The sequence below is a fragment of the Podarcis vaucheri genome (genome assembly GCF_965113315.1).
Source record: "Podarcis vaucheri genome assembly, chromosome: 6".
In the NCBI taxonomy this organism is placed as follows: domain Eukaryota; kingdom Metazoa; phylum Chordata; class Lepidosauria; order Squamata; family Lacertidae; genus Podarcis; species Podarcis vaucheri.
In genome coordinates, this window is record NC_138764.1 from 106,677,051 (window position 1) to 106,702,087 (window position 25,037).

General features: G+C 48.7%; 1 protein-coding gene across 1 annotated transcript in view; it reads right to left on the reverse strand.

Annotated features, from left to right (window-relative positions):
• The window catches only part of LOC309534336 (nigwaprin-b-like), a 104,864-nt gene that overhangs the window by 8,720 nt on the left and 71,107 nt on the right, over positions 1–25,037 (reverse strand). Inside the window, exon 3 of the mRNA XM_082226603.1 lies at positions 344–478. Within this exon, the coding sequence (XP_082082729.1) occupies positions 344–478 (135 nt within the window). The remainder of the gene's footprint in view (positions 1–343; positions 479–25,037) is intronic.

Below are 25,037 nucleotides of genomic sequence, written 5' to 3' on the forward strand. Positions count from 1 at the left end.
CGGGCCACAGCAAGGTTAGGGTGGCCTCAAACAGAGCCAGGGCTTTTTCAGCTGTGGCCCCGATCTGGTGGAACGCTCTGTCACAAGAGACTAGGGCCCTGCGGGACTTGACATCTTTCCGCAGGGCCTGCAAGACGGAGCTGTTCCACCAGGACTTTGGCCAAGGCATAGGAAGAGTTTTCTGATGTTAAGAGTTATTCAACAATGGAACAGACTTCCCCAGAAGGTGGTGGACTCTAAGAAGGGTGGAGACAGGTTGGAGCAGGTTCAGAGGAAGGCTGTGCAGATGGTCAACACCACCAGAGGAGAAGGAAGCCTGGCTGGCCTGGGATTCTGCCCTTACCTTGTTGTCCAGCTGCAGACGGCAGCTCAGCACAGATGGTGAGGAGGCCCATGAGGAAGAAGACGAGGAAGAGCCTGGCTTTCATGGTGCTGTTCCTGATGCAACTGGCAGAAGAGTCTGGATGCTGTGGCTGATCTGGGCCAAGATTTAAACCCTCAGTTAGAGAGAGAGGTGAGCACAGCCCTTGGTTGGGCAAGAGGAAACTTCAGCAACAAAGGTGACAGTTGGCTTTTCATCACCGGGATGGCATAACACAAAGAGTTACACTTGTGCAACAGAACTGCTTCCCCCTATGCGTGAACCCCACGCCCTCCCCATATTTGCCCAGAGGTGTGCAGGATGCAATTCTCAGAGTAGGAGCAAGTGAGCATCTCCTCCTGCAAGGATAAAGAGTTTTTCCTAAAACCCGATGTTAAGGTAATAAACTGCAAGGATAAATGAGTCACTTCTCCTTCATTGCACCCAAAGGCTCCTTGCTGAGCAGGAACTCTGTCCTTTTGTAGGTGAGTGGCCTCCAAAGTGGGTTGCAACAGCTCTACCTCTTTTTTAAATCAGAACCAGTGAAGGCGGCAAAGGTCCTGTGTGAATGTCTGGAGGATGAATGGCAGCTAATGGATCGAGGTTCAATCCTGACAAGACAGAAGTACTGTTTTGGGGGGACAGGAGGAGGGCAGGTGTGGAGGACTCCCTGGTCCTGAATGGGGCAACTGTGCCCCTGAAGGACCAAGTGCGCAGCCTGGGAGTCATTCTGGACTCACAGCTGTCCATGGAGGCGCAGGTCCATTCTGTGTCCAGGGCAGCTGTTTATCAGCTCCATCTGGTATGCAGGCTGAGACCCTACCTGCCCTCAGACTGTCTCACCAGAGTGGTGCATGCTCTGGTTATCTCCCGCTTGGACTACTGCCACACGCTCTACGTGCGGCTACCTTTGAAGGTGACCCGGAAACTACAACTAGTCCAGAATGCGGCAGCTGGACTGGTGACTGGGAGCGGCTGCTGAGACCACATAACACTGGTCCTGAAAGACCTTCATTGGCTCCCAGTACGTTTCTGAGCACAATTCAAAGTGTTGGTGCTGACCTTGAAAGCCCTAAATGGCCTCAGCCCAGTATCTCTGAAGGAGCGTCTCCACCCCCATCATTCAGCCCAGACACTGAGGTCCAGCTCTGAGGGCCTTCTGACAGTTCCCTCACTTTGAGAAGCCAAGTTACAGGGAACCAGGCAGAGGGCCTTCTCGGTGGTGGCACCTGCCGTGTGGAACGCCCTCCCACCAGATGTTAAAGAGAAGTACAACTACCAGACTTTTAGAGAACATCTGAAGGCTGCCCTGTTTCATAGAATCATAGAATCATAGAGTTGGAAGAGACCACTAGGGCCATCGAGTCCAACCCCCTGCCAAGCAGGAAACACCATCAGAGCACTCCTGACATATGGTTGTCAAGCCTCTGCTTAAAGACCTCCAAAGCAGGAGACTCCACCACACTCCTTGGCAGCAAATTCCACTGTCGAACAGCTCTTACTGTCAGGAAGTTCTTCCTAATGTTTAGGTGGAATCTTCTTTCTTGTAGTTTGGATCCATTGCTCCGTGTCCGCTTCTCTGGAGCAGCAGAAAACAACCTTTCTCCCTCCTCTGTGTGACATCCTTTTATATATTTGAACATGGCTATCATATCACCCCTTAACCTCCTGTTTAAGGAAGCTTTTAATATTTGATGGATTATTATATTTTAATATTTTGTTGGAAGCTGCCCAGAGTGGCTGGGGAAACCCAGCCAGATGGGTGGGGTGTAAATAAATTGTTGTTGTTGTTGTTGTTGTTGTTATCAACATGTTTCTTTTAAATGCCTAACTGGGGTGGAGAAAAGAGGGGAGACTGCAAAACAAGCCCAGCCCCTTAGATGGGCCTTGTCACCCACGCAGATGCTGCCCCCAATCCCCTCTCCCTGACCTTCAGAGGACCAGGAGTCATACAGGAATTCATGGGGTCTGGACTGGTGGTGGAGGATCAGGAACTAGACCTTGTTTTGATGAAGATATTGACCCAAGGTGCGGCACCTGTTGTAGGACCAGCATAATATGCACGCATTCACATAGAAAATATTTTTTAAAAAATATTTTTTATTGCTTTTTTCCAGATAAAGATATACGTTCAATTTACAAAGAAACATCAACAACAGAAAAAGAAAAGAAAGAAAGAAAGAAAGAAAATATAGATCATTTCAAAACTTATTTCAGTTTCCTATCGGACTTCCCCACATCTCCCTCACAGTGCATTCTTAACAATAAAAATATCAGCAAATTATAACCTTGTTTCATGCGTTTCATTTATACTTTCAAAAACTAAGTTTTAGTTTAAATTGCTTATTTTCAATTTAGTCTAGAGAAACAAATGTAATATCATTTTCAACATTTAAACATTGGTTCTTTCATTAATTATTATTTAATTTCATATGTCCTCCACTCTCTTTGCTGGTGCTAATCTTTCCAAATCGTGCGAATTCTTATAGTTCATATAATTTATAAAACTTTTGCAAATAATCCTTAAATTTTTTCCAGTCCTCCTCCATCGCTTCTTCCCCCAAGTCTCGGATCCTGGCAGTCATCTCGGCCAATTCCATGTAGTCCATCAGCTGCGTTTGCCACTCTTCCAGTGTGGGCAAATCTTGAGTCTTCCAGTGTTTTGCGATGAGAATCCTTGCTGCTGTAGTTGCATACATAAAAAACGTTCTATCCTTCTTTAACACCTTTTGGCCGACAATGCCCAATAGGAAGGCCTCTGGTTTCTTAGGGAAGGTGTACTTAAACACCTTTTTTAACTCATTATATATCATTTCCCAGAAGGCCTTCACTTTAGGGCACGTCCACCATAGGTGAAAGAATGTCCCTTCAGCCTCTTTACACTTCCAACATCTATTATCAGTCAAATGGTATATCTTTGCTAGTTTGACTGGGGTCATGTACCACCTGTATATCATTTTCATAATGTTTCCTTTCAGGGCATTACATGCCGTAAATTTCATACCGGTGGTCCATAACCTTTCCCAGTCTTCAAACATGATGTTGTACCCAATATCTTGGGCCCACTTTATCATGGCCGATTTAACTGTCTCATCCTGGGTGTTCCATTTAAGCAGCAAGTTATACATTCTTGATAATAACTTAGTCTTTGGTTCTAACAATTCTGTCTCTAGTTTCGATTTTTCCACCTGGAAGCCTGTTTTTTTTTAATCCATCTTAAATACCTCTTGAATCTGGGCATAATGAAACCAGTCTTGCACCTTGTCCTTTAGTTTTTCGTAACTCTGTAACCTCCAGTTATCTCCAATTTTTTCTATTATTTCCCCATATGTCGGCCAACCGACCTCCATATTGGGTCTTTTCCGCGCCTTGGCCTCCACTGGTGATAGCCACCTCGGGGTCTTACTTTCTAGCAAGTCCTTATATTTTGTCCAGACTATAAAGATTGCTTTTCTGACAATATGGTTTTTAAACATTTTATGTGTTTTTACCTTGTCGTACCATAGATACGCATGCCATCCCAAAGAGTTGTTAAACCCTTCCAGATCTAGGACATCAGTGTTCTTAAGCAAGAACCAATCTTTCATCCAGCAGAAGGCTGCAGCTTCATAATATAACCTTAAGTCTGGCAGGGCAAACCCCCCTCTTTCTTTTGCATCAGTTAATATTTTAAACTTTATTCGGGGCTTTTTGCCCTGCCAAACAGAGATATCCTTCTGCCACTTTCCAAAACATTCCACTCTGTCCACGATCTGTAAGGTTTGAAACAAAAATAACATCTTTGGCAAAACATTCATCTTTATAGCTGCTATTCGGCCCAACAAGGAAAGTTTCAATCTTGACCAAATTTCTAAATCTTTTTTCACTTCTGTCCAACATTTTTCATAATTATCTTTAAATAAATTCAAATTTTTTGAAGACAAGTTTACCCCCAGGTATTTCACTTTTTTCACCACATTTAACTCTGTTTCCCTCTGAAACCCATCTGTTTCTAAAGATGTCAAATTTTTACCCAATACCTTAGTTTTTTGTTTGTTCAACTTGAATCCCGCCACCCGACCAAACTCCTGAATCAGTTCAAGGACTCTTTTTGTACTAGATTCTGGCTCCTGTAATGTCAAAACCAAATCATCTGCAAAGGCTTTCAGTTTATATTGTTTCGCTCCGACCTGTACTCCTTGTACCTGCCGGTCCTTTCTGATCATATTCAAGAGCACCTCCAGGACAGAAATAAATAATAAGGGGGAGAGGGGGCACCCTTGACGTGTTCCTTTTTCAACATTCACATAGAAAATAAAGCATTTTCTGATTAAATACAGGGGATATCTAGGAGGAACACAAGACTATGAGGACACAGAACCGCAAGATGAATACATAATCGTGGCGAAAGCGACATAAGCAGAAGTTGAGCTTAGCACACAGAGAATGCTTGAGCAAGATTTTTAAATGCAAAGTTGACACAACACGGACTTTTCGGTAAGGGCACTTTGATGAATGTCTAAATAAGTAGCCCGCACAGCGTAGTGTGTTAGAAGGACAAATTTGTTCAGCTGCTCTCTTCCTGTCTGATTCTGTCTTTTAGAAAAACTGCCAGGCAGGACCCAGTCAACATGAGGGAGGGGCAGCATGAGGTGGGCTGCAGGTGTCCCACCCTATGGCCAAGATTACAGGCACAAGGTATGTGAAGAGGTTTGGGTGTTCTAGGTGCCACACCCCACCCTCAGCCAATCAGCACATGGCACACCCCATGATGTCACAATCCTCCCTCACCCCTCCCTCCCTGCAGTCATGCCTTAACTAATAATAATAATAATAATAATAATAATAATAATAATAATAATAAACAACTTTTATTTATATTCTTCCCTCCCCGGCCAAAGCCAAGCTCAGGGTGGCTAACATCAAATATATAACGTTGGTATAAAATCAAACAATAATTAAATGACCTCCTAAAAACAGGTCAGGGTCAAATTAAAATCTAATTAGATGGCTTTCCGCAGGATTAGGCTTGGGAACAGTAAATGTTCATCAGGCCCAACTGTTTATGCTGATCTAACATGGGCTGGGATGCCTCTTTCATACTAGTTCTTATACAAAAAGAAAATAACCAATGGCTGCAGCTGGAAAAGCTGGAATGATGCACTAATTCAGCTAGACAATGATAGTTTGACTCTGCCAACAAACCATCCAGATTATTGCCAATTTAGCTAAAAGACAGTCATCAAATATACTAATAAAACAGCAACGTCTGAACCTGAAACTGCAAGACAATTTCTACATTCATCACCACATCCAGCTGTCACTGAGACAGAGCAAAAATTTGCAAATACATCCATGCCAAAGGTTAACTGAAGAGAATTTGCAACTCCTTAAGGCACCCATATAAGAAGAGGAAGATAAGAAGAGGAAGCGAAAGATACCATCACCACCCTGAAAAACAATATGGATGGATTTATGGTTCGTTTTTTAAAACTCTACTCTGCAACAATGACATCACAATACACCGCAATGATAAACCATTCACTGCAACTGAAACACCTTCTGGATACATAGTTGGGGGCAAGCGTATTGGTAATTCTAAGCCCAAATAACAACCTACATATTGAAGCACATGCGTGGAGGATGAGAAAACTCAAACACAATGCAGAGTTCCCAGGAAATAGACCAGAGGCAACTGTACTATTGTATTTTAATAATCTGTTGGAAGCCGCCCAGAGTTGCTGGGGAAACCCAGCCAGATGGGCGGGGTATAAATAAATTACTACTACTACTACTACTACTACTACTACTACTTTACTGCTACTGAAGGCAAATGAGCTTCATTGTCACAAATCCAATATATTCAGGCTTGGCACAGTCCATAAAAAAAATCCAGTTGCAGTACTTACGGTACAATAAAACTTACAATGATTTATAATAAGACTAAACCTGAACACTATAGCACACCAGAACAGCGAGGCAGAAAGAGAAAGCAAGTGAAGCCCAGGCTCCTTCTGGTCTATAATCGTCAGCATGACGGTTTAAACAGAAATGGCTTAAACCAGCTGTCCTTAGCTTCCCAGAAGACACAACCCAAACAAGAACCTTCTGCTTGTTTCTCTCACGTGGAAAGAAAACTTTCCAGAACACTCTTGAACCAAGTTGAATAGGAAAGAACTCTACACATCAGATCAATATTTTCTGTACTAAGAAATGCAAACTGACACCCCCCCCCCATTTATTAGGAGCAGGAAGTATCGATATGTAAAAAAACCTGTAAAAAAATTGCATGTACACCTTCCTTCTACAAGAATAAATCCTAACCTTTTCTTGCTACACCTGCAGTTCACCAGCAGAAAAAACTCAGTCTTCACCAGTTGCTTCTGTCACCAGCAGAAAAACATTCTGACTCCTAGGAAAAATACAACTTCAACTTTCTTAAACTAACTGTAGCCCCACACAAAACGCTACCTATGAAACCTGACACAGTTAAGGAAAAATACAACTAACATAAGAGCTATGTTATGAACCTTACCTTACCTTATATCTCACTAATAGTATATAGACTCTACTGAAATATGTAAACCAAGACTTGAAAACTTCACATATGTATGGGAAGAGGTGTGGATGTTCTACGTGCCACACGTCACCCTCAGCCAATCAGCACACCTCAATATGTCGCCCCTCCCTCATTCCCGCCCCCTCTCCAAACTCGTACCTCAACTTACATCTCACACGTGCCAATGGCTCTAGCTGGAAAAATACAGTAATTCGGAGAGACAATGATGGCCTGAGTCTGCCAACAAACCATCAAGATTATTGCCAATTTAGCTAAAAGACAGTCATCAAATATACTGACAAAACAGCAACGTCTGAATCTGAAACTGCAAGACAATTTCTACATTCATCACAACATCCAGGTGTCACTGAGACAGAGCAAAAATTTGCAAATACATCCATGCCAAAGGTTAACTGAAGAGAATTTGCAACTCCTTAAGACACCCGTATAAGAAGAGGAAGATAAGAAGAGGAAGTGAAAGATACCATCACCAACCTGAAAAACAATATGGATGGATTTATGGTTCGTTTTTTAAAACTCTACTCTGCAACAATGACATCACAATACACCGCAATGATAAACCATTCACTGCAACTGAAACACCTTCTGGATACATAATTACAGGCAAGTGTATTGGTAATTATAGGCCCAAATAATAACCCACATAAAACACAATCTGACTGATGAATTGCATAACTAAATCAAGATGCAAACAGGATGCTAAAAGTTAAAACAATTCCAAAGTGATTACTTTAAGACTAAACAGGTTTTTCTAAAAATAATATTACTAATCCGGCTTGACATTTGAAAAGTACGTAAGGTTCTTAGTCTGGGTCAACAGTGTGATACAGCAGCAAAACGAACTAATTATATTCTGGGCTGCATCAACAGATGAAGAGAAGTAATTGTGCTGCTCTACTCTGCTTTGGTCAGACCACCTGGAGTCCAGTGTCAAGTTCTGGACACTTGGGTATGGAGAAGAGGAGACTGAGAGGAGATATGACCCCCATCTTCAAATATCTCAAGAGCTATCAGATGGAGAATGGAGCAAGCTTGTTTTCTCCTGCCCTGGAGGCTAGTGTTGCAAAAATCAACATTTGGGGCTGAATGAAAACTCATGCAGCAAATGAGGAAAACAAAGGGTTTTATTTTGCAAGCCAGCCAAACAGGCACAGAGGAATATACATAATTGTTATCTCTTAAGGCACTACATTGGGGAACGTGAGTGGCGATGTGGTCTACACCACAGAGCCTAGGGCTTGCTGATAGGAAGGTCGGCAGTTCGAAGCTCTCGTTGCTCAGTCCCAACTCCTGCCCACCTAGCAGTTCGGAAGCAGGTCAGTGCAAGTAGATAAATAGGTACCGCTCTGGCGGGAAGGTAAACGGCGTTTCTGTGCACTGCTCTGGTTTGCCAGAAGCAGCTTAGTCATGCTGGCCACATGACCCGGAAGCTGTCTAATGCTGGCTCCCTCGGCCTATAGAGCGAGATGAACGCCACAACCCCAGAGTTGTCTGCAACTGGACCTAACAGTCAGGGGTGCCTTTACCTTTAAGGCACTACATATTCATAGACTGACCCAATCGCAAGTTACAGAGCCCTACTATTAGAAAAGTTTCTACTACTTGTTGTTGTTGTTTAGTCGTGTCCGACTCTTCATGACCCCCTGGACCAGAGCACGCCAGGCCCTCCTGTCTTCCACTGCCTCCCACAGTTTGGTCAAACTCATGCTGGTCGCTTCGAGAACACTGTCCCACCATCTCGTCCTCTGTCGTCCCCTTCTCCTTGCGCCCTCCATCTTTCCCAACATCAGGGTCTTTTTCCAGGGAGTCTTCTCTTCTCATGAGGTGGCCAAAGTCTTGGAGCCTCAGCTTCAGGATCTGTCCTTCCAGTGAGCACTCAGGGCTGATTTCCTTCCGAATGGAGAGTATTACTCTTCTGCCCAAATCCCGGTTGGCAACTTTGAGAAGAGGACGCTGGACTGGACGGCCATTGCTTCTTAAATTATTTTTGATTGGCTGTCATGGGGAAATTATCTGGACCAGGAGCCAGCTGGACCCACACACTCAAATCTGCTTGGCTTCTGTCCCAGCCCAACCCAGGAGAGGAGGGGGAGAGGGAGTAAGGAGGAAGGAGGAGGATATATGGCTGCCGATCTGAGCCTTGAGCACCATTCAGAGCTGCCTTCCAGTGTGAGGTCCACCAGATTCTCCTTCTTCTTTGCGATGGGTCCCTCGCTCATCCTCTGGGCTCTGCTGCCAACTGTGCCTGCCCAGTGTGAGCGGGCAGGTCTGCGATGTATGTTTGGGGGTTGCTTGGAGGGGTGAAGGGCTAGAGTGACCCTTGGGGTCCCTTCCCATTCGACAATTTTAAGAACTGGGAATGCCTGGCATTGGGGAGTCTGTTTAGGGTGGGTGATATTGAGAAAGGTGTCCAGGGAGAGAGGAAGCCCTGCTGGAAGATATCTAGCTCACTGGACTGGCAACGGCAACGGTTTCTGAGGACCCCCTTAAAAAAAACACACAGAGATGGGGACATCAGAGAAGCTTCCAGCCCCTCAGCTAAGGTTCCTTAAACTAAGGGCTCATCCAGACTACCTTTTGTGCTGTGTTTCTGGGCACAGGACCATGTTTTAAAGTCCTGGGTCCAAGCCCTTCTTTCCCCACCCACCCACCTTACCCTGGAACTTTTCTTTCAAAAACCCGCTCTTTACCGCTGTATCAGAGCAAACAGCAATCCACGGGAAACCCAAATTGCTGTTTGTTACAATTCAGCATTAAAGAGCGGGTTTTAAGCAAGGAAAGCGGCTCAAGAGGGGCGAAGCATTCAGACACTGACTCTTATAATACAGACCTGTGCCTATAAAGTGTGGGGCAAAGTGTGGGTGCACCCTAAGAGAAATTTGGGGAAAGGGGTTGGGAAGCAGGAATAGGTATTTGTGTAGGAGGGTTGTGGGCAGAATCTTGAGCTGAATGTGTATTCACTAAGTAGTACCTTAGAAGCATAGAATTGTAGGGCTTGGAGGCACCCCAAGGGTCTAGTCCCACCCCCTGCAATGCAGGAATCTCCAACATATGCCCCCCACCCCTGTTTAAAGACCTCCATGCAAGGGGAGTCAGCCACCTTCCTGAGGTTTGTTTGTGCTAGATCTAGGCCATGTCGGAGCACATATTGCATAAATCTATGCTGCTCTTCCCCTAGGTACGTTTTCCAGATCCCACCCCCCCAACCAAAGGAAAGGGAGTCAGAACTTCTGAGAGGGAGAACTCAGGTTTATTCAGCTGAATAAAAGAGAGAGAAACAGACTCCTGACTTCCAAGTCGGTAGTCTGTGAAGGTACAGAAGGAAATCTCAGTATTTTATACCTCAGAGTGCATTCATTCCAGAGATACAGTGTTGAACAAATGAGAATTTGCCACGTTATCGTTTCTGCAATGCCATCTCTGCCTGCCAAACCCTGTTCTGCTAGCCGGTCCTGCGAGCTCCATCCTTGATTTTGGGGGCTTACACGGAGCCTGCATTGCAGACCCTCTCTGACTGCCCTTGAGAAATGGACAAGCAATGAGTACAAAAGCAAATTACGGTAAGCGTGGAGAATTAATTCTAATAGGCATAAATGATTAATACTTCTGATTTTTGCATTGTTTGGGTTTGGGAATAGTTAGAATGTGAGATCGCATCGTCCAAATCAGGAGAAACCAAGACGTAGCCGCTGATGTCAGACCCTTCAGAGAAAAACACCCGTGGCTCACGGATGCCCAGAGCCTGTCCTTTCAGCAGCACAATGGTGCCTAGAAAACATTTGGGCTGGCGGTTGGGGGAGGGCTTCCGTACTTGAGCATCCAGCCCCCTCATCAGCTCTAAGGGGGAGGGCGCAGAAAAGAGGGGGCTACTTTTGTATTCGTAAAACAGCATGTTTTCTTTCTTTTTCAATTTATTTAATCATTTTTTTCAATACAAACAACAACCGCAAAAGACACATACAACAAAAACCATAATAACACTAATAACACAATTTGACAATTCAGATTTGAATACACTGATATACCTATGACTACACCTTTTTAACAATATTTCCCCACCTCTCTCTCTTCCCCCTACTTCCCACCACTATCCGCCTTATCGCTTAAATATTCCTTCCAGATTTCCTCATATTTATCCATTCTTAATTTGTGTCGACATGCAATTTGTTCGTATGTAGCTAATCTGTCCATATTATCAATCCATGTGCTCCATGGAATCTTTTTGCAGCTCTTCCAATTCATCAAAACAACTTTTTTTTTGCTACTAATATAGCATGGTACATCCATTTTTAAACAGCATGTTTTCTTAGCGAAATAAAAAAAATCCTCCCAGTAGCGCGTTAGAGACCAACTAAGTTTGTTCTTGGTATGAGCTTTTGTCTGCATGCCCACTTCCTCAGACACACTGAGACACAGAAGTCACCAGACCCTTATATATAGTGGGAGCGTGGGAAGGGGTATTACTCTGAAGGGGGGTGGGAATGGGTAATCGGTTTACCACACCTATCCTTTGCTTCACATCTGCATCTTTCTTCCTTTCATTCCTCCTCCTCCTCCTCTCTTTGTTCTCGCCTGTGCCCGTCTCGCCTCTTTCCCTTCCTCTGGGCTCAAAAAAAATCAGCTACTCTCTCTCTACCTGTAATAATAAAATTTAAGGATATTGTCAGGGGTTCAGGGGCAGAGGCACATGGGAGGCAGGAGAGGGAGGACGATTGGGCAGAGTCCGAGGACAGCGAGGAGGAGGAGGACTGTGGCCCAAGGGACTCCATGAGCTTTTCCAGCGAATCGGGGGATTCCCAGGAGGGGGCGCCTGTAGCCAGGGCAAGAGGAGCTCCAGGGGGGACTCATCAGGGGGAGAGAGCCAACAGGGAATCCCGAAGCAGCAGCTGGAGATCAGGGCCGGCTTCCCCTCCAGAGCGTAGCGAAGGGGGGGGGAGTTCCAGTGTGTTAGGAGAGGCAGCTCCGTTGGCTGGAACGGAGGAGAGGTCAGAACAAGCTATCCTCCCGGAAGGGGAGGGGAGCAGTGAGGGGAGTGACGTAACGATCAGGAGAAAGGTTGGAAGCTGGGCGCACGCGCCAAGTTCAAATGTGCAAGCGCGCGGGGAAACGGAGAGCCCGGGGGAGGAGCCAGGTCCCAAAGCCCGCAGGAGGGAGGGAGAGCCATCGGGAGATTCAGCGTCAGAGGAATCCAGGAGGGGCGGAACTCCAGCGGGCAGAAAGACCCTGCGGAAAAGGAGAGACAGGAGGAGGTGGAGCAAAGCAAGCATCTTAAGCTGGTGCAGGGGAGGGACTGATTCAGAGGGGACTTCAGCGGTCTAAGCATAACAGACGTGGGGCTGCACGCCTCGGCGGTGGAACGGAAAATGAACTGCAATAAACATCTCTGTATATAAAGTGAAACTGGCGTTGGTCCTTTGTGAGCTGGGACCTGAGGCAGCCCTGACAGATAGATAGATAGATGATAGATGATAGATAGATATAGATAGATAGATGATAGATAGATAGATAGATAGATAGATAGATAGATAGATAGATAGATAGATGATAGATGATAGATGATAGATAGATAGATGATAGATAGATAGATAGATATAAAATGTTCATAAATGTACCAACTAAGCACTGACATAGATCAGCACAGGAAGACCGCCCTGAAACCATTTTGACTCCCAAACTGACTAAATGTTTTCCCTGCAAGGAGGGAGGGAGTCAGGGAGCCTTCCCATTGTCTCAGGAACTGGGAAATCACCATCTCAAAGAAATGGCCAGACTGCCAGGAAAGGCAATCAGATAAGGCATTATCAGATAACCTGACAGACAGGAAAAGCAACAACATTCAAATTTCTGTTGTAGACCACCTTTTCTGTGATGTAGGTATGATGTATCTGGGGTGGTGGTCTTGGACTCCAAGGAGGGCAATTTAAAATGTCTATATAAAGGCAGGCATACTTTTGTTCTGGGTCCTCCTCCTTTCCTGCGTGTGGGGAGTGAGGACCCTGTTGCAACAGTTCAATAAAGATCAGGCTTACCAGCTGCTTTGCTTCTGAGTATTCTCTGCTTTGGCCTCTGTTATTTTCTCCTACCAATAGGGAACCCACGTAAGGACTCTATGCAGGCTCTTGGATACCCCATAAGGGGAAAAGAGGCAGATTTTGTTTACAACATACCTTATCAGACACCTGGTCACGTGATGCCCCACCTTCAAGTCTTCTCCTGCCTTCCGGTCCTGTCCCAGATCCAGCCCCACCCAAGTGTCCTGATTTTCTGGGGACAGGCCCAGAATTACAAAAACCATCCCAGCTTCGGATTTGATCCTGGAATGTTCCATATTTCCCCCTTCAGCACCAAACATGGGGAGGAAGATGAGGCGCCGAGGCCCCGCCCTGCCAAGTCAAGGAAATGTCTACCATGAGGCACATCAGAACAAAGCTTATATAGTGTACTTCTACACAGCACACAAGTAGTCATGAAACATGAAAACATCCTACTATATCCATCGAGAAAGGTTGCAGGTAATGGGATGTCAACATACCGTATTTTTCGCCCCATACGACGCACTTTTTCCCCTCCAAAAATGAAGGGGAAATGTGTGCGCATCCTATGGGGCGAATGCAGGCTTTCGCTGAAGCCTGGAGAGTGAGAGGGGTCAGTGTGCACCGACCCCTCTCGCTCTCCAGACTCCAGGAAGCTATCCGCAAGCCTTGCAAGTCCGGTGGGAGTTCCCGCGGGCTCGCAAGGCTTGCAGGCAGCAGCCTGTTCTGGGGGCTGGGGGGGATATATATTTTTATTCATTCCCCCTCAAAAAAACCAGGTGCGCCCTATGGGCCAGTGTGCCCTATAGGGCGAAACATACGGTACATAGCTCCGTCGTGGTATCAACTTCCTTGGGGTTGATTTGGTCTCAACTATTGACATTCCAATCCCATATTTTACTTCCCTGTTCGCAAAACGTGTCAAAGAGCTTCCAGCAGAGGCGCTGGATTAACACCCCGGTGCTAACTCAAAGCAGACATAGCAAAACATTCTGGCTGACCATTTGCACCACTTTCAAGCTCAGACAGGAGATGTGCAATACAGCCTAGGAGGGAGGCAGGAGAGTCACAAAATGCGGGGAATCATTCATGGATGCATTCTCTCCAAAGGTTAAATGCAATTGATACTGGGACAGTTAGGATTGTCAAGAGCTCATCCTACACTCAAATAGGACCCTGGTAGAGACACATGCCCGACTGGCATGTTCTCTCCCTCCTGCTCCTTCGTTCAGGAGCTTCGTTAGCTTTCTTCAGCCCGAACATCACAGCGACCAATGCCAACAGACACCGGCACACTGAGGAGCACACGGCTGCCTGTGCCCCAGCTAAGCAGTTTTACTGAACCTGGACTCAGTTAAAGTGCTCCCCGCCCCCCAGCTATATGGCGCTCTGATGCTCTTCCTGCTCATGTACAAGCCAGATAAGCATCGAGGCTCCCTCTGCTGGGGGCCAGGATGCCTTCTGAGGCATCAGAGCTGTTCAGCTGGGGGGCAGGAGGTCTCTTACACCCACCAGCTAAGCAGTTCAGCAAAGCCTTGATGCTCCTTGGCTTGGGCTGGGCCATGAATCTCAGAAGAAGCAGCCGAGATAAATTCTAGAACTGAAGAGTTGGAAGGGGCAACAAGGATCATGGAGTCCAACCCCTTGCAGCCCAAGAATATTTTGCCTAACATGGGTCACATGCTCTACTGACTGAGCTATCCCCATCTCTCTGCTGATATGTCATGATGTTGAAAAGAAAAGAAAGTATCGCCCAGCTAAATCATCAGAAGGTGAGCTGTTGTGCTGATCATAGTGGAAATTTGCTTAGCTATTTCCCCTGTTGGACTTTCAAGATGAGATATGAATCTGAAACTCATAAGGCAAAGTTCACTGAAAACCCTGCCCACAAGCAGTGGGAGAGTCTTCTAAACTTGATAGGGGTTGAAAGACGTTAGAAGTGCTTTTTGGTTAAAAGGTAGAGAGCCAGGGGAAGGAATCCCCAAGGCAGAACAGAGCAAGACTATGACTTGCCCTTATCTGAACACTAGATGTCTGCTGCTGCAGCTTAGAATATCATTCCCTTTCTCCCTGCTGCAAGAAGATTCAACCAGATTAGAGAACGGGGCCCAAAGGAATTTCAATAGGGACCAGTGCCAGGTTCTGCAGTTAGGCAAGAAGAAACAGATGCACGAATATAAGATGGGGGATACCTGACTTGCAAGCAGTACATGTGAAAAGGATCCAGTGGTCTTGGTGGACCACAAGCTTAGCATGAGTCCACAGTGTGGCGCAGCAGCAAAAAAAGCCAATGCTATTCTAGGCTACATCAATAGAAGTAGAGTGTCCAGATCAAGGGAAGTAAAAGTACCACTCTATTCTACCAAGTTGATGTGAAGCCTTACAGAAAGCATGAAATGCAGGCATCCAGAAGGACTGTCATGTATGGAAGTGAGAGCTGGACCATAAAGAAGGCTGATCGCCAAAGAATGGATGCTTTTGAATTCTGGTGCTGGAGGAGACTCTGGAGAGTCCCATGGGCTGCAAGAAGATCAAACGTATCCATTCTGAAGGAAATCAGCCCTGAGTGCTCACTGGAAGGACAGATCGTGAAGCTGAGGCTCCAAGACTTTGGCCACCTCATGAGAAGAGAAGACTGCCTGGAAAAGACCCTGATGTTGGGAAAGATTGAGGGCACAAGGAGAAGGGGACGGCAGAGGACGAGATGGTGGGACAGTGTTCTTGAAGCTACCAGCATGAGTTTGACCAAACTGTGGGCGGCAGTGGAAGACAGGAGTGCCTGGTGTGCTCTGGTCCAGGGGGTCACGAAGAGTCGGACACAACTAAACAACAACAACAAAGCGCCTTTCTGGAAATTGCCCGGTGACAGGCAGCCAAAGCGGTGCCTTCAGCGCGGCAGCGGAGGAAGCGGCAAAGGTGTGGGGATGGGGGGGAGGGAGCGGGGGTCAGGCAAGCGAGGTGGCGGTACGGTGCACCGGCCTGCACCGTCTCAGAAAAAGCTCTGGCTGTCGGGACGTGGTTTCTGTGACAAGGCCCTGGCTCCCCCAACAAGGCGAGCTGTGTGTTTTCTGATCGCCACATTCAAGCTTAGGCACATAGCTGTCAGCTTTTCCCATTTCTTGCAAGGAATCCTATTTGGAATAAGGGAATTTTCCTTAAAAAGAGGAAACGTTGACAGCTATGCTTAGGCAACTATAGGAAGTTGAGGACCTTCAGTCCTCAGAACCTCCTCATTGGGGCAAGACTTACTGTGGATGCTCAGGTTGAGAACGTGATCCGTGCGGGATGCACCTTCACAACCCGCAGCGTTCACAACCCTCGTCTGCACGTCTGTGCATGTGCGGATTGCGATTCAGCTCTTCTGCGCATGCGCAAAGCACGATTTAGCACTTCTGCACATGCGCCACCGCCAAACCCCAGAATTAACCCATTCCAGTACTTCTGGGTTTCGGCAGTCCGTAACCTGAAAAAGCGCAACCTGAAGCGGCTGTAACCCGAGGTATGACTGTATTGGGAAGATGTGCTCCCTAGGCCTGGCCTTCTGAGTCGTTTGCTTCTTTGAATAAAGAGTTAAATTCACGGACACTGTGACTTATTCCTGACCTGCTCCAGGCACCCACCCCGACATCACCTGTGATGGCCTGGGAATCCGATTCAGAGGCTGAACCGGAGGAATCCCAGCCTGCACAGGAGTCCCCGCCTCCAGGGCCGGCTGAACTGGGGCAGGGCCTTGAATCTGAAGGGCCCGCACCTGTGCCGGATCCTCAGGAGCAGGCACCAGGTGAATCCACTCTGGCTCCGGAGGCGATTGAGGACACATTGCCTACAGGTGCGCCTCTCCCAGCCCTGTCAGGGGAAAGCGAGTCTCCCCCTGGGTCCAGTAACCCACCGGCCTCTCCTGGTGGAGGCGGAGGAAACTGGTTTCTCCCAGGAGGAGTGCTCGCCTTAAGGCCAGGAGAGGTGGGTCACCTGGGGGCCGGGACTGCCCCTGGCCTCAGAGAATCATAGAATCATAGAGTTGGAAGAGACCACAAGGGCCATCAAGTCCAACCCCCTGCCAAGCAGGAAGATAAAGGCCAGTCAGCCCGGTCCCAGGTTGCAGGAGCAACGTCGTTGAAGAGCTGTTTCGGCCAGCACCCAGTCCTGTTCCCCCAGAGTTCCTGTCCTTGCCCGGCTCCTCGCTGTGGACCCCGCTTCACCCATGGAGGACTGTCTGCCGACCCTTGACTCAGGTCCTGGACCTCGCCCCATGGTAACCTCCCCCTGGACCAGCACAGTTTGCTCCCGCCACACCAGCACTCCCCCTTTGTTGGGGTGCGTTTGGGAAGAGCCAGAGGCCATGGCTGACCAGGCAGCTGTGCTGGTGGCATTGGCCCAGGAGAACCAGGCCTTGACCCACACCGTTCAGCAGCTAAGCGATGTGGTTACGGCGCTTCAGCAGCGGTTGGACGCTCTACCAGCTCCTGGGGCCGACGCCCCAGCTCCAGGCAAGTATCCAGTGGCCTTGCCAGAGAAATTTGATGGGGACCTGGATGTTCCTCGCCCAGGCCAAGTTGTATATTCAGGGGCAAGCCCAGAACTTCCCTGACGACCGCACCAAGGTGCACTTCTTGATCAGTTTGTTAAAGGACCAGGCGGCCAAGTGGGCTTTGCCACTGCTTCGGCAAGACTCTCCTTTGCTAACAGACTATGCAGGGTTTTGTAACCACTTAGAGACTGCGTTTGCCAACCCTCTGAAGGAGAGCCAAGCCAATCGGGCGATTCGTCGGTTGAGACAGGACAAGTCCACAGCCATCGCCTACACCACAGAATTCCGGCCGTTGGCGCAGGACTTGTCTTGGAATGATGCTGCACTTCGGGACCAGTATCTTGAGGGACTGTCGGATGAGATACTAGATCAGTTGGCCACGATGGATCATCCCACCACGCTGGACGCCCTCATTCAGTGGAGCCTGCAGATAGACGAGTGGTTGGAGGACCGTCACCAGGCCCGGGACCGCCAGCACTCCTGGCTCCAGTCGTTCCCAGCTGGTCCACGGCCACAGCCGAGTTGCTGGACGAGCTAACGCAGCTTGGGGCTGCGCGACCTCACCTCTCCTCCTCGGAGAAGACGCAGCGTCAGGAGGGGAACCTGTGTCTGTACTGCGGTGGGAGTGGACATTACGCCCGGTCCTGTCCCGAGAAGATGCCAGCCGCAGGGAAACCGCCAACCTCGGTAGCCGAAGGGCCTGGCAACCTGGGGTCCCAAACCATGCAAGAGGGGCCCACACCAGTGGAATTGCGACATCTCATGGTTCCCGTGCGTCTTTACCCTCCAGGTGGGCCCTGGATTCTTACCCATGCTCTGGTAGATTCGGGGGCAACCCACTCCTATATGGATGCTGCCTTAGCTGCCCATCATCGGGTGCCACTTCAGAACAAGCTAGAACAGGTACAGGTGGAGGCAAGTGATGGACGGCTCCTGCGTTCGGGTGGCGTCACTCAGGAGACCCAGCCCTTGATCTTGTGTCTCCAGCAGCACCGGGAGGTGCGAACTTTGGACATTGCCTCCATGCCCCGGTTCCCCCTGGTGCTCGGGATGGACTGGCTGGAGGCTCACAATGTTCAGATTGACTGGGTCAGTCGGACTGTGCATTTCCCAGACCCATGTCCCCATGCTTGGTCCGAGATGCTAGCAGCCGCGCCCACTGAGGAGGCGGCATCAACGCTCCCCACTGAGTACTGGGACTACCAAGACGTGTTCGAGGAACAGGGGGCAGACCAGCTGCCACCGCATCGGTCTTTTGACTGGTGAATAGACCTCCAGCCCGGAGCGCCCCTGCCGGTGAGTCGCTTATACTCTCTTACGGAGCCAGAGCGCGAAGCGTTGCAGGACTTCCTGCGCAAGAACCTGGAGCGTGGTTTCATTCGGTCTTCTACCTCGCCTACCGCTGCGCCAGTGCTCTTCGTTAAGAAGAAATGTGGGGAGCTTCGCCTTTGCCATGATTACCGGGCCCTGAACAAAATTACCATCCCAGACCAGTACCCCTTGCCCCTTATTTCGGAGTTGCTGGAGCGGGTGCAAGGGGCACAGGTGTTCACTAAGCTAGCTCCCAAAACCAGAAGGCGGATGCCCTGTCCCGGAAACCTGAAGACATCGCAGAAACGGTACAGCAAGCAGTACCAACCACGATCCTACCACCAGCTGCGTTCCTGGCCAATCAGGAGGCTGAGGCACTGCAGGATCGGGTGTGGGAACAGCAGCGGGTCGACGCTTGGGCCCAGGAACGACTTCAGGAACTGGCTAAAGGGTCATGCCCCCAGTATCCAGGGCTGGTCTTGCATCAGGGTCTTCTGCTGCACCACGGTCGCCTGTATATCCTGCCAGGGCCACTGCGGGCTGAGGTTCTCCGGATGACCCATGATGCCCCAGCAGCGGGATACTTTGGGAGGTATTGGACCACCCATCTGGTAAGCCGTGAGTTTTGGTGGCCCCGCCTGAAGGCTGACGTGGCTCGCTACGTCGCTGGTTGTGACGTCTGCCGGCGGGCCAAGGGCCCTACCGGGCGACCCCCCCGGCCTACTTCAGCTGTTGCCAGTCCCACCACGTCCTTGGCACATGGTTTCGCAGTGGTCTGGCTCTCCACCTGCCACCTCCACCCCTCTCGACCTTCGTGGAAGCTGGACGTCCGTTTCACCGGCCCGTTGCCTATCGTGAACCAGGTCTCACCTGTGGCATTCCATCTCCGGTTGCCCACAACCCTGAAGGTTCACCCGGTATTCCACAGGTCCCTTCTGAGTCCGGTGGCCCCGCCCGACGAATTCCACCCGAACCGTCCCCGACCGTAGCCAGTTTTGGTTCAGGGGGAGCCTGAGTACGAGGTGGAATGCATTCTGGACTCCCGATACCGCAGGGGAAAGCTGCAGTATCTCATAGACTGGAAGGGGCATGGACCTGAGGACCGTTCCTGGGAACCAGCAGCCAACGTCCACGTGCCTGCCTGCCTCCAAGATTTCCATGCGGCGTACCCCAGCAAGCCGGATCAGGACCCTCAGTTGAGGGGGGGCTGGGAGGGGGGATGTTGTGATGGCCTGGGAATCCGATTCAGAGGCTGAACCGGAGGAATCCCAGCCTGCACAGGAGTCCCCGCCTCCAGGGCCAGCTGAGCTGGGGCAGGGCCTTGATTATGAAGCGCCTGCACCTGTGCCGGATCCTCAGGAGCAGGCACCAGGTGAATCCACTCTGGCTCCGGAGGCGATTGATGACACATTGCCTACAGGTGCACCTCTCCCAGCCCTGTCAGGGGAAAGTGAGTCTCCCCCTGGGTCCAGTAACCCACCGGCCTCTCCTGAGCTGCAGAGGCTCAGGGCAGAGAGGCGGAGGGAACTGGTTTCTCCCAGGAGGAGTGCTCGCCTTAAGGCCAGGAGAGGCGGGTCACCTGAGGGCCGGGACCGCCACTGGCCTCAGAGAAGATAAAGGCCAGTCAGGCCAGTCTCAGGTCCTGGACCTCGCCCCATGGTAACCTCCCCCCTGGACCAGCACATCACCTTTCCCACTCCCTGCACTCCTGCCGCATGTAGCCAAGATTGCAGGCGCAACGTAGGTGGCACAGTTTGAATGTCCGACGTGCCACAACCCACCCTCGGCCACAACATGACACCCACATGACATTTCCCCCTCTCCGCATTCGGGCCTTGACTTGCATCTCACATGCACCAATGCCTTCAGCTAGAAAAGTTGGAACGCTGCACTAATTCAGTTAGACAATGATGGCCTGATTCTGGCAACAAAGCACCCAGAGTGCTGCCAACTTAGTTGAAAGGTATTCATCAGATTCATCAGATAAAACAGCAACATCCGCATCTGAAACTGCAAGGCAAATTCCACTTGGCTATCAAGATCTCTGCCCATCACAGCATCTAACTGTCGCAGCTGGCGATGGGCACAAGGGAGGCGGGCAGAGGCCCAACTGGGAGCCACGCCAACGGTGTCACCCCCAGGAGAAGACGGGCACTGGGTGGGTCTTCCCAAAACTTCTCTTTTCCTAACTTTATTATTAGTATTTAAACTCTCACGAATTAAAATGGCGGCACCTATGAAGGATTCCTGAACCAACACAGGCCACTTCCTGGGACCGCCACTTCAGCCCTGACTTCCTCATGATGATGATGATGATGATGATGATGATGATGATGGGGAAAAAATCTATCATTGTTTCCCTTCCCCTGCCCTCCCGTCATTATCATCACTATCTTTTACTTCTTACTTCACCCTACTGTTATTGCTATTAATAGCGTTATTTATCTTTTCTTTTTTGTTTGTTTTTTGTTTTTAAAGGAAAATACACACACTCTTAATGGCGCTACTCTATTCACCCCATCCCCCTCTTCCTTCTCTTTTTCTTTCTTTCTCCTTCCCCCAAAACAAAGAAATAAACATTACATACCTATATACATATATCACTTCATCCACTTTCAATTGTGAATCCCCCCTTTTATTTTATTTTCCTTTCCTTTTGGTGGTCTTTTACCTCACACTATAACTTGAATCCCCGTGGGACGCGGGTGGTGCTGTGGGTTAAACCACAGAGCCTAGGGCTTGCCTGTCAGAAGGTCGGCGGTTCAAATCCCCACGACGGGGTGAGCTCCTAGAATCATAGAATCATAGAGTTGGAAGAGACCACAAGGGCCATCGAGTCCAACCCCCTGCCAAGCAGGAAACACCATCAGAGCACTCCTGACATATGGTTGTCAAGCCTCTGCTTAAAGACCTCCAAAGTAGGAGACTCCACCACACTCCTTGGCAGCAAATTTCACTGTCGAACAGCTCTTACTGTCAGGAAGCTCTTCCTAATGTTTAGGTGGAATCTTCTTTCTTGTAGTTTGGATCCATTGCTCCGTGTCCGCTTCTCTGGAGCAGCAGAAAACAACTTTTCTCCCTCCTCTATGTGACATCCTTTTATAGATTTGAACATGGCTATCATATCACCCCTTAACCTCCTCTTCTCCAGGCTAAACATGCCCAGCTCCCTTAGCCGTTCCTCATAAGGCATCGTTTCCAGGCCTTTGACCATTTTGGTTGCCCTCCTCTGGACACGTTCCAGTTTGTCAGTGTCCTTCTTGAATTGTGGTGCCCAGAACTGGACACAGTACTCCAGGTGTGGTCTGACCAGAGCAGAATACAGTGGCACTATTACTTCCCTTGATCTAGATGCTATACTCCTATTGATGCAGCCCAGAATTGCATTGGCTTTTTTAGCTGCCGTGTCACACTGTTGGCTCATGTCAAGTTTGTGGTCAACCAAGACTCCTAGATCCTTTTCACATGTACTGCTCTCAAGCCAGGTGTCCCCCATCTTGTATTTGTGCCTCTCATTTTTTTTTGCCCAAGTGCAATACTTTACATTTCTCCCTGTTAAAATTCATCTTGTTTGTTTTTGCCCAGTTCTCTAATCTGTCAAGGTCGTTTTGAAGTGTGATCCTGTCCTCTGGGGTGTTAGCCACCCCTCCCAGTTTGGTGTCATCTGCAAATTTGATCAGGATGCCCTTGAGTCCATCATCCAAGTCGTTGATAAAGATGTTGAATTAAGACCGGGCCCAAGACAGAACCCTGTGGCACCCCACTAGTCACTCTTCTCCAGGATGAAGAGGAACCATTGATGAGCACCCTTTGGGCTCGGTCAGTCAGCCAGTTACAAATCCACTGAGTGGTAGCAGAGTCAAGACCGCATTTTACCAGCTTCTTTACAAGAATATCATGGGGCACCTTGTCAAATGCCTTGCTGAAATCTAGGTAGGCTACATCCACTGCGTTCCCGTCATCTACCAGGCTTGTAATTCTGTCAAAAAACGAGATCAGGTTAGTCTGACATGACTTATTTTTCAGAAATCCATGCTGACTATTGGTGATCACAGCATTCCTTTCTAGGTGCTCACAGACTGTTTGCTTAATGATCTGCTCCAGAATCTTCCCTGCTATTGATGTCAGACTGACTGGGCGGTAATTATTTGGCTCCTCTCTTTTCCCCTTTTTGAAAATAGGGACAACATTTGCCCTCCTCCAGTCTGCCGGGACTTCGCCTGTTCTCCAGGAATTCTCAAAGATGACTGCCAGTGGTTCTGAGATCACATCTGCCAGTTCTTTTAATACTCTTGGATGCAGTTCATCTGGCCCTGGAGACTTGAATACATCTAAACTAGCCAAGTATTCTTGTACTATCTCCTTAGTTATTCTAGGCTGTGTTTCCTCTGCTGAATCATTTGCTCCAAATTCTTCAGGTCGGGCATTGTTTTCTTTATCGGAGAAGACTGAGGCAAAGAAGGCATTGAGGAGTTCAGCCCTTTCTGTGTCCCCTGTTTGCATTTCACCATCTTCTCCTCTGAGTGACCCCACTGTTTCTTTGTTCTTCCTTTTGCTACGAACATACCCATAAAAGCCTTTTTTGTTGCTTTTAACCTCTCTAGCAAGCCTGAGTTCATTCTGTGCTTTAGCTTTTCTGACTTTGTGTCTACACGTGCTGGCTATTTATTTGAATTCCTCTTTGGTGGTTCCCCCCTTTTCCATTTTTTGTACACATCCTTTTTTAATCTTAATTCAGTTTAAAGTTCTTTAGATAGCCACCCTGGATTCTTTAGGCACCTTCCATGTTTCCGTCTCATTGGTATTGCCTGACGTTGTGCTTTTACTATCTCCCTCTTAACAAACTCCCAGCCATCATGAACTCCCTTTCCTTTTAGTATTGCTGTCCATGGGATCTCACCCAGCACTTCTGTAAGTTTTATGAAGTCGGCTTTCTTAAAGTCAAGAAATTGAGTCCTAGTATGCTTGGCTGCTCCTTTCCGCTGTATAGTAAACTTCAGAAGAGCATGATCACTCGCGCCTAATGATCCTTCCACTTCTACCCCACTAACCAGGTCATCTACATTGGTTAGGACCAGATCTAAAATGGCTGATCCTCTTGTTGCTTCTCCCACTTTCTGGACAATGAAGTTGTCTGCAAGGCCAGTGAGGAATCTGTTTGACCTTATGCTCTTGGCTGAGTTTGACGTCTGTTATGTACTGAGAACAATAGGATCCAAATTGCAGCAGTCTGATTAGTCCTAGAACAATAGGATTCAGAATGCAGCAGTCTGATTGGTCCTAGAACAGTGCAGCAGTATGATTGGTTGGCAGGAACCACCCAATCCTGCTCCAGATTGAAGTGCATCCACAACCTGATTGGCTTACAGTAGAATTCCGGAATTAGCCAATCATGTGCAGCCCATTGTGTAAATAATGTATATAAAGCAGATACTGTGAGGGGACTTTCATTCATTCCTCCTCACCACTATGAGCTGAATAAAGAGCATGAAATCACTTGCGACTCTGAGTATATTTCACTGGCGACGAAGGTGGGATCCCGCTGAGCTGACTGCCACACACAGCACCACAGCACCGCCACCTGCCGCACCGCTGCCTCGCACCGTGTATCCAGGCTTCAGCTCCAGGACACAAGGAACTCAGAATGGCAGCCAACAGCAGCTTCTCGCCATTCAACCCAGCATCTGGAGACTGGGAAGCATACGCCTCCCGTTTCACCTTCCTCCTAGAAGCCAAAGGGGTCACCGACGAAGAAGACGCCAAGAAGAGGGCGATATTCTTCAGCGTCTGTGGAGAGGAGACGTTTGAAATTGCCCGGGCTCTCCTTGCGCCTGAAGACGTCGCTACTGTTCCATACAAAACAATAATGGAACCGCTGAAGGGGCACTTTTCGCCGCAGCCCTCAGTGGTGGCTCGTCGAAATGCCTTCTACGCAAAGCGACAAGCCCCTGGGGAAACCATAACTGGGTTTGTGACCTCTCTCCGCCAAGCTGCCCGGTTCTGCAACTTCTCAGAGCTGGAGAACATGCTTTGTGACCGCCTCGTCGGTGGCCTGAAGGATGAGAAGCTGCAACGACGCCTCTACGCTAAGAAGGACCTAACGTTCCAGGTCGCTCTGGAGGAGGCCCTGGGAACGGAAGCTGCCGAGAGGTCGACGCAAGAGGCACGGCCGAGCCTGCCATCCCAACCGAGGGTCCACCATGAAGACCTCACCGACGACTCAGGATCCGACAGGGAGGAGGTGCA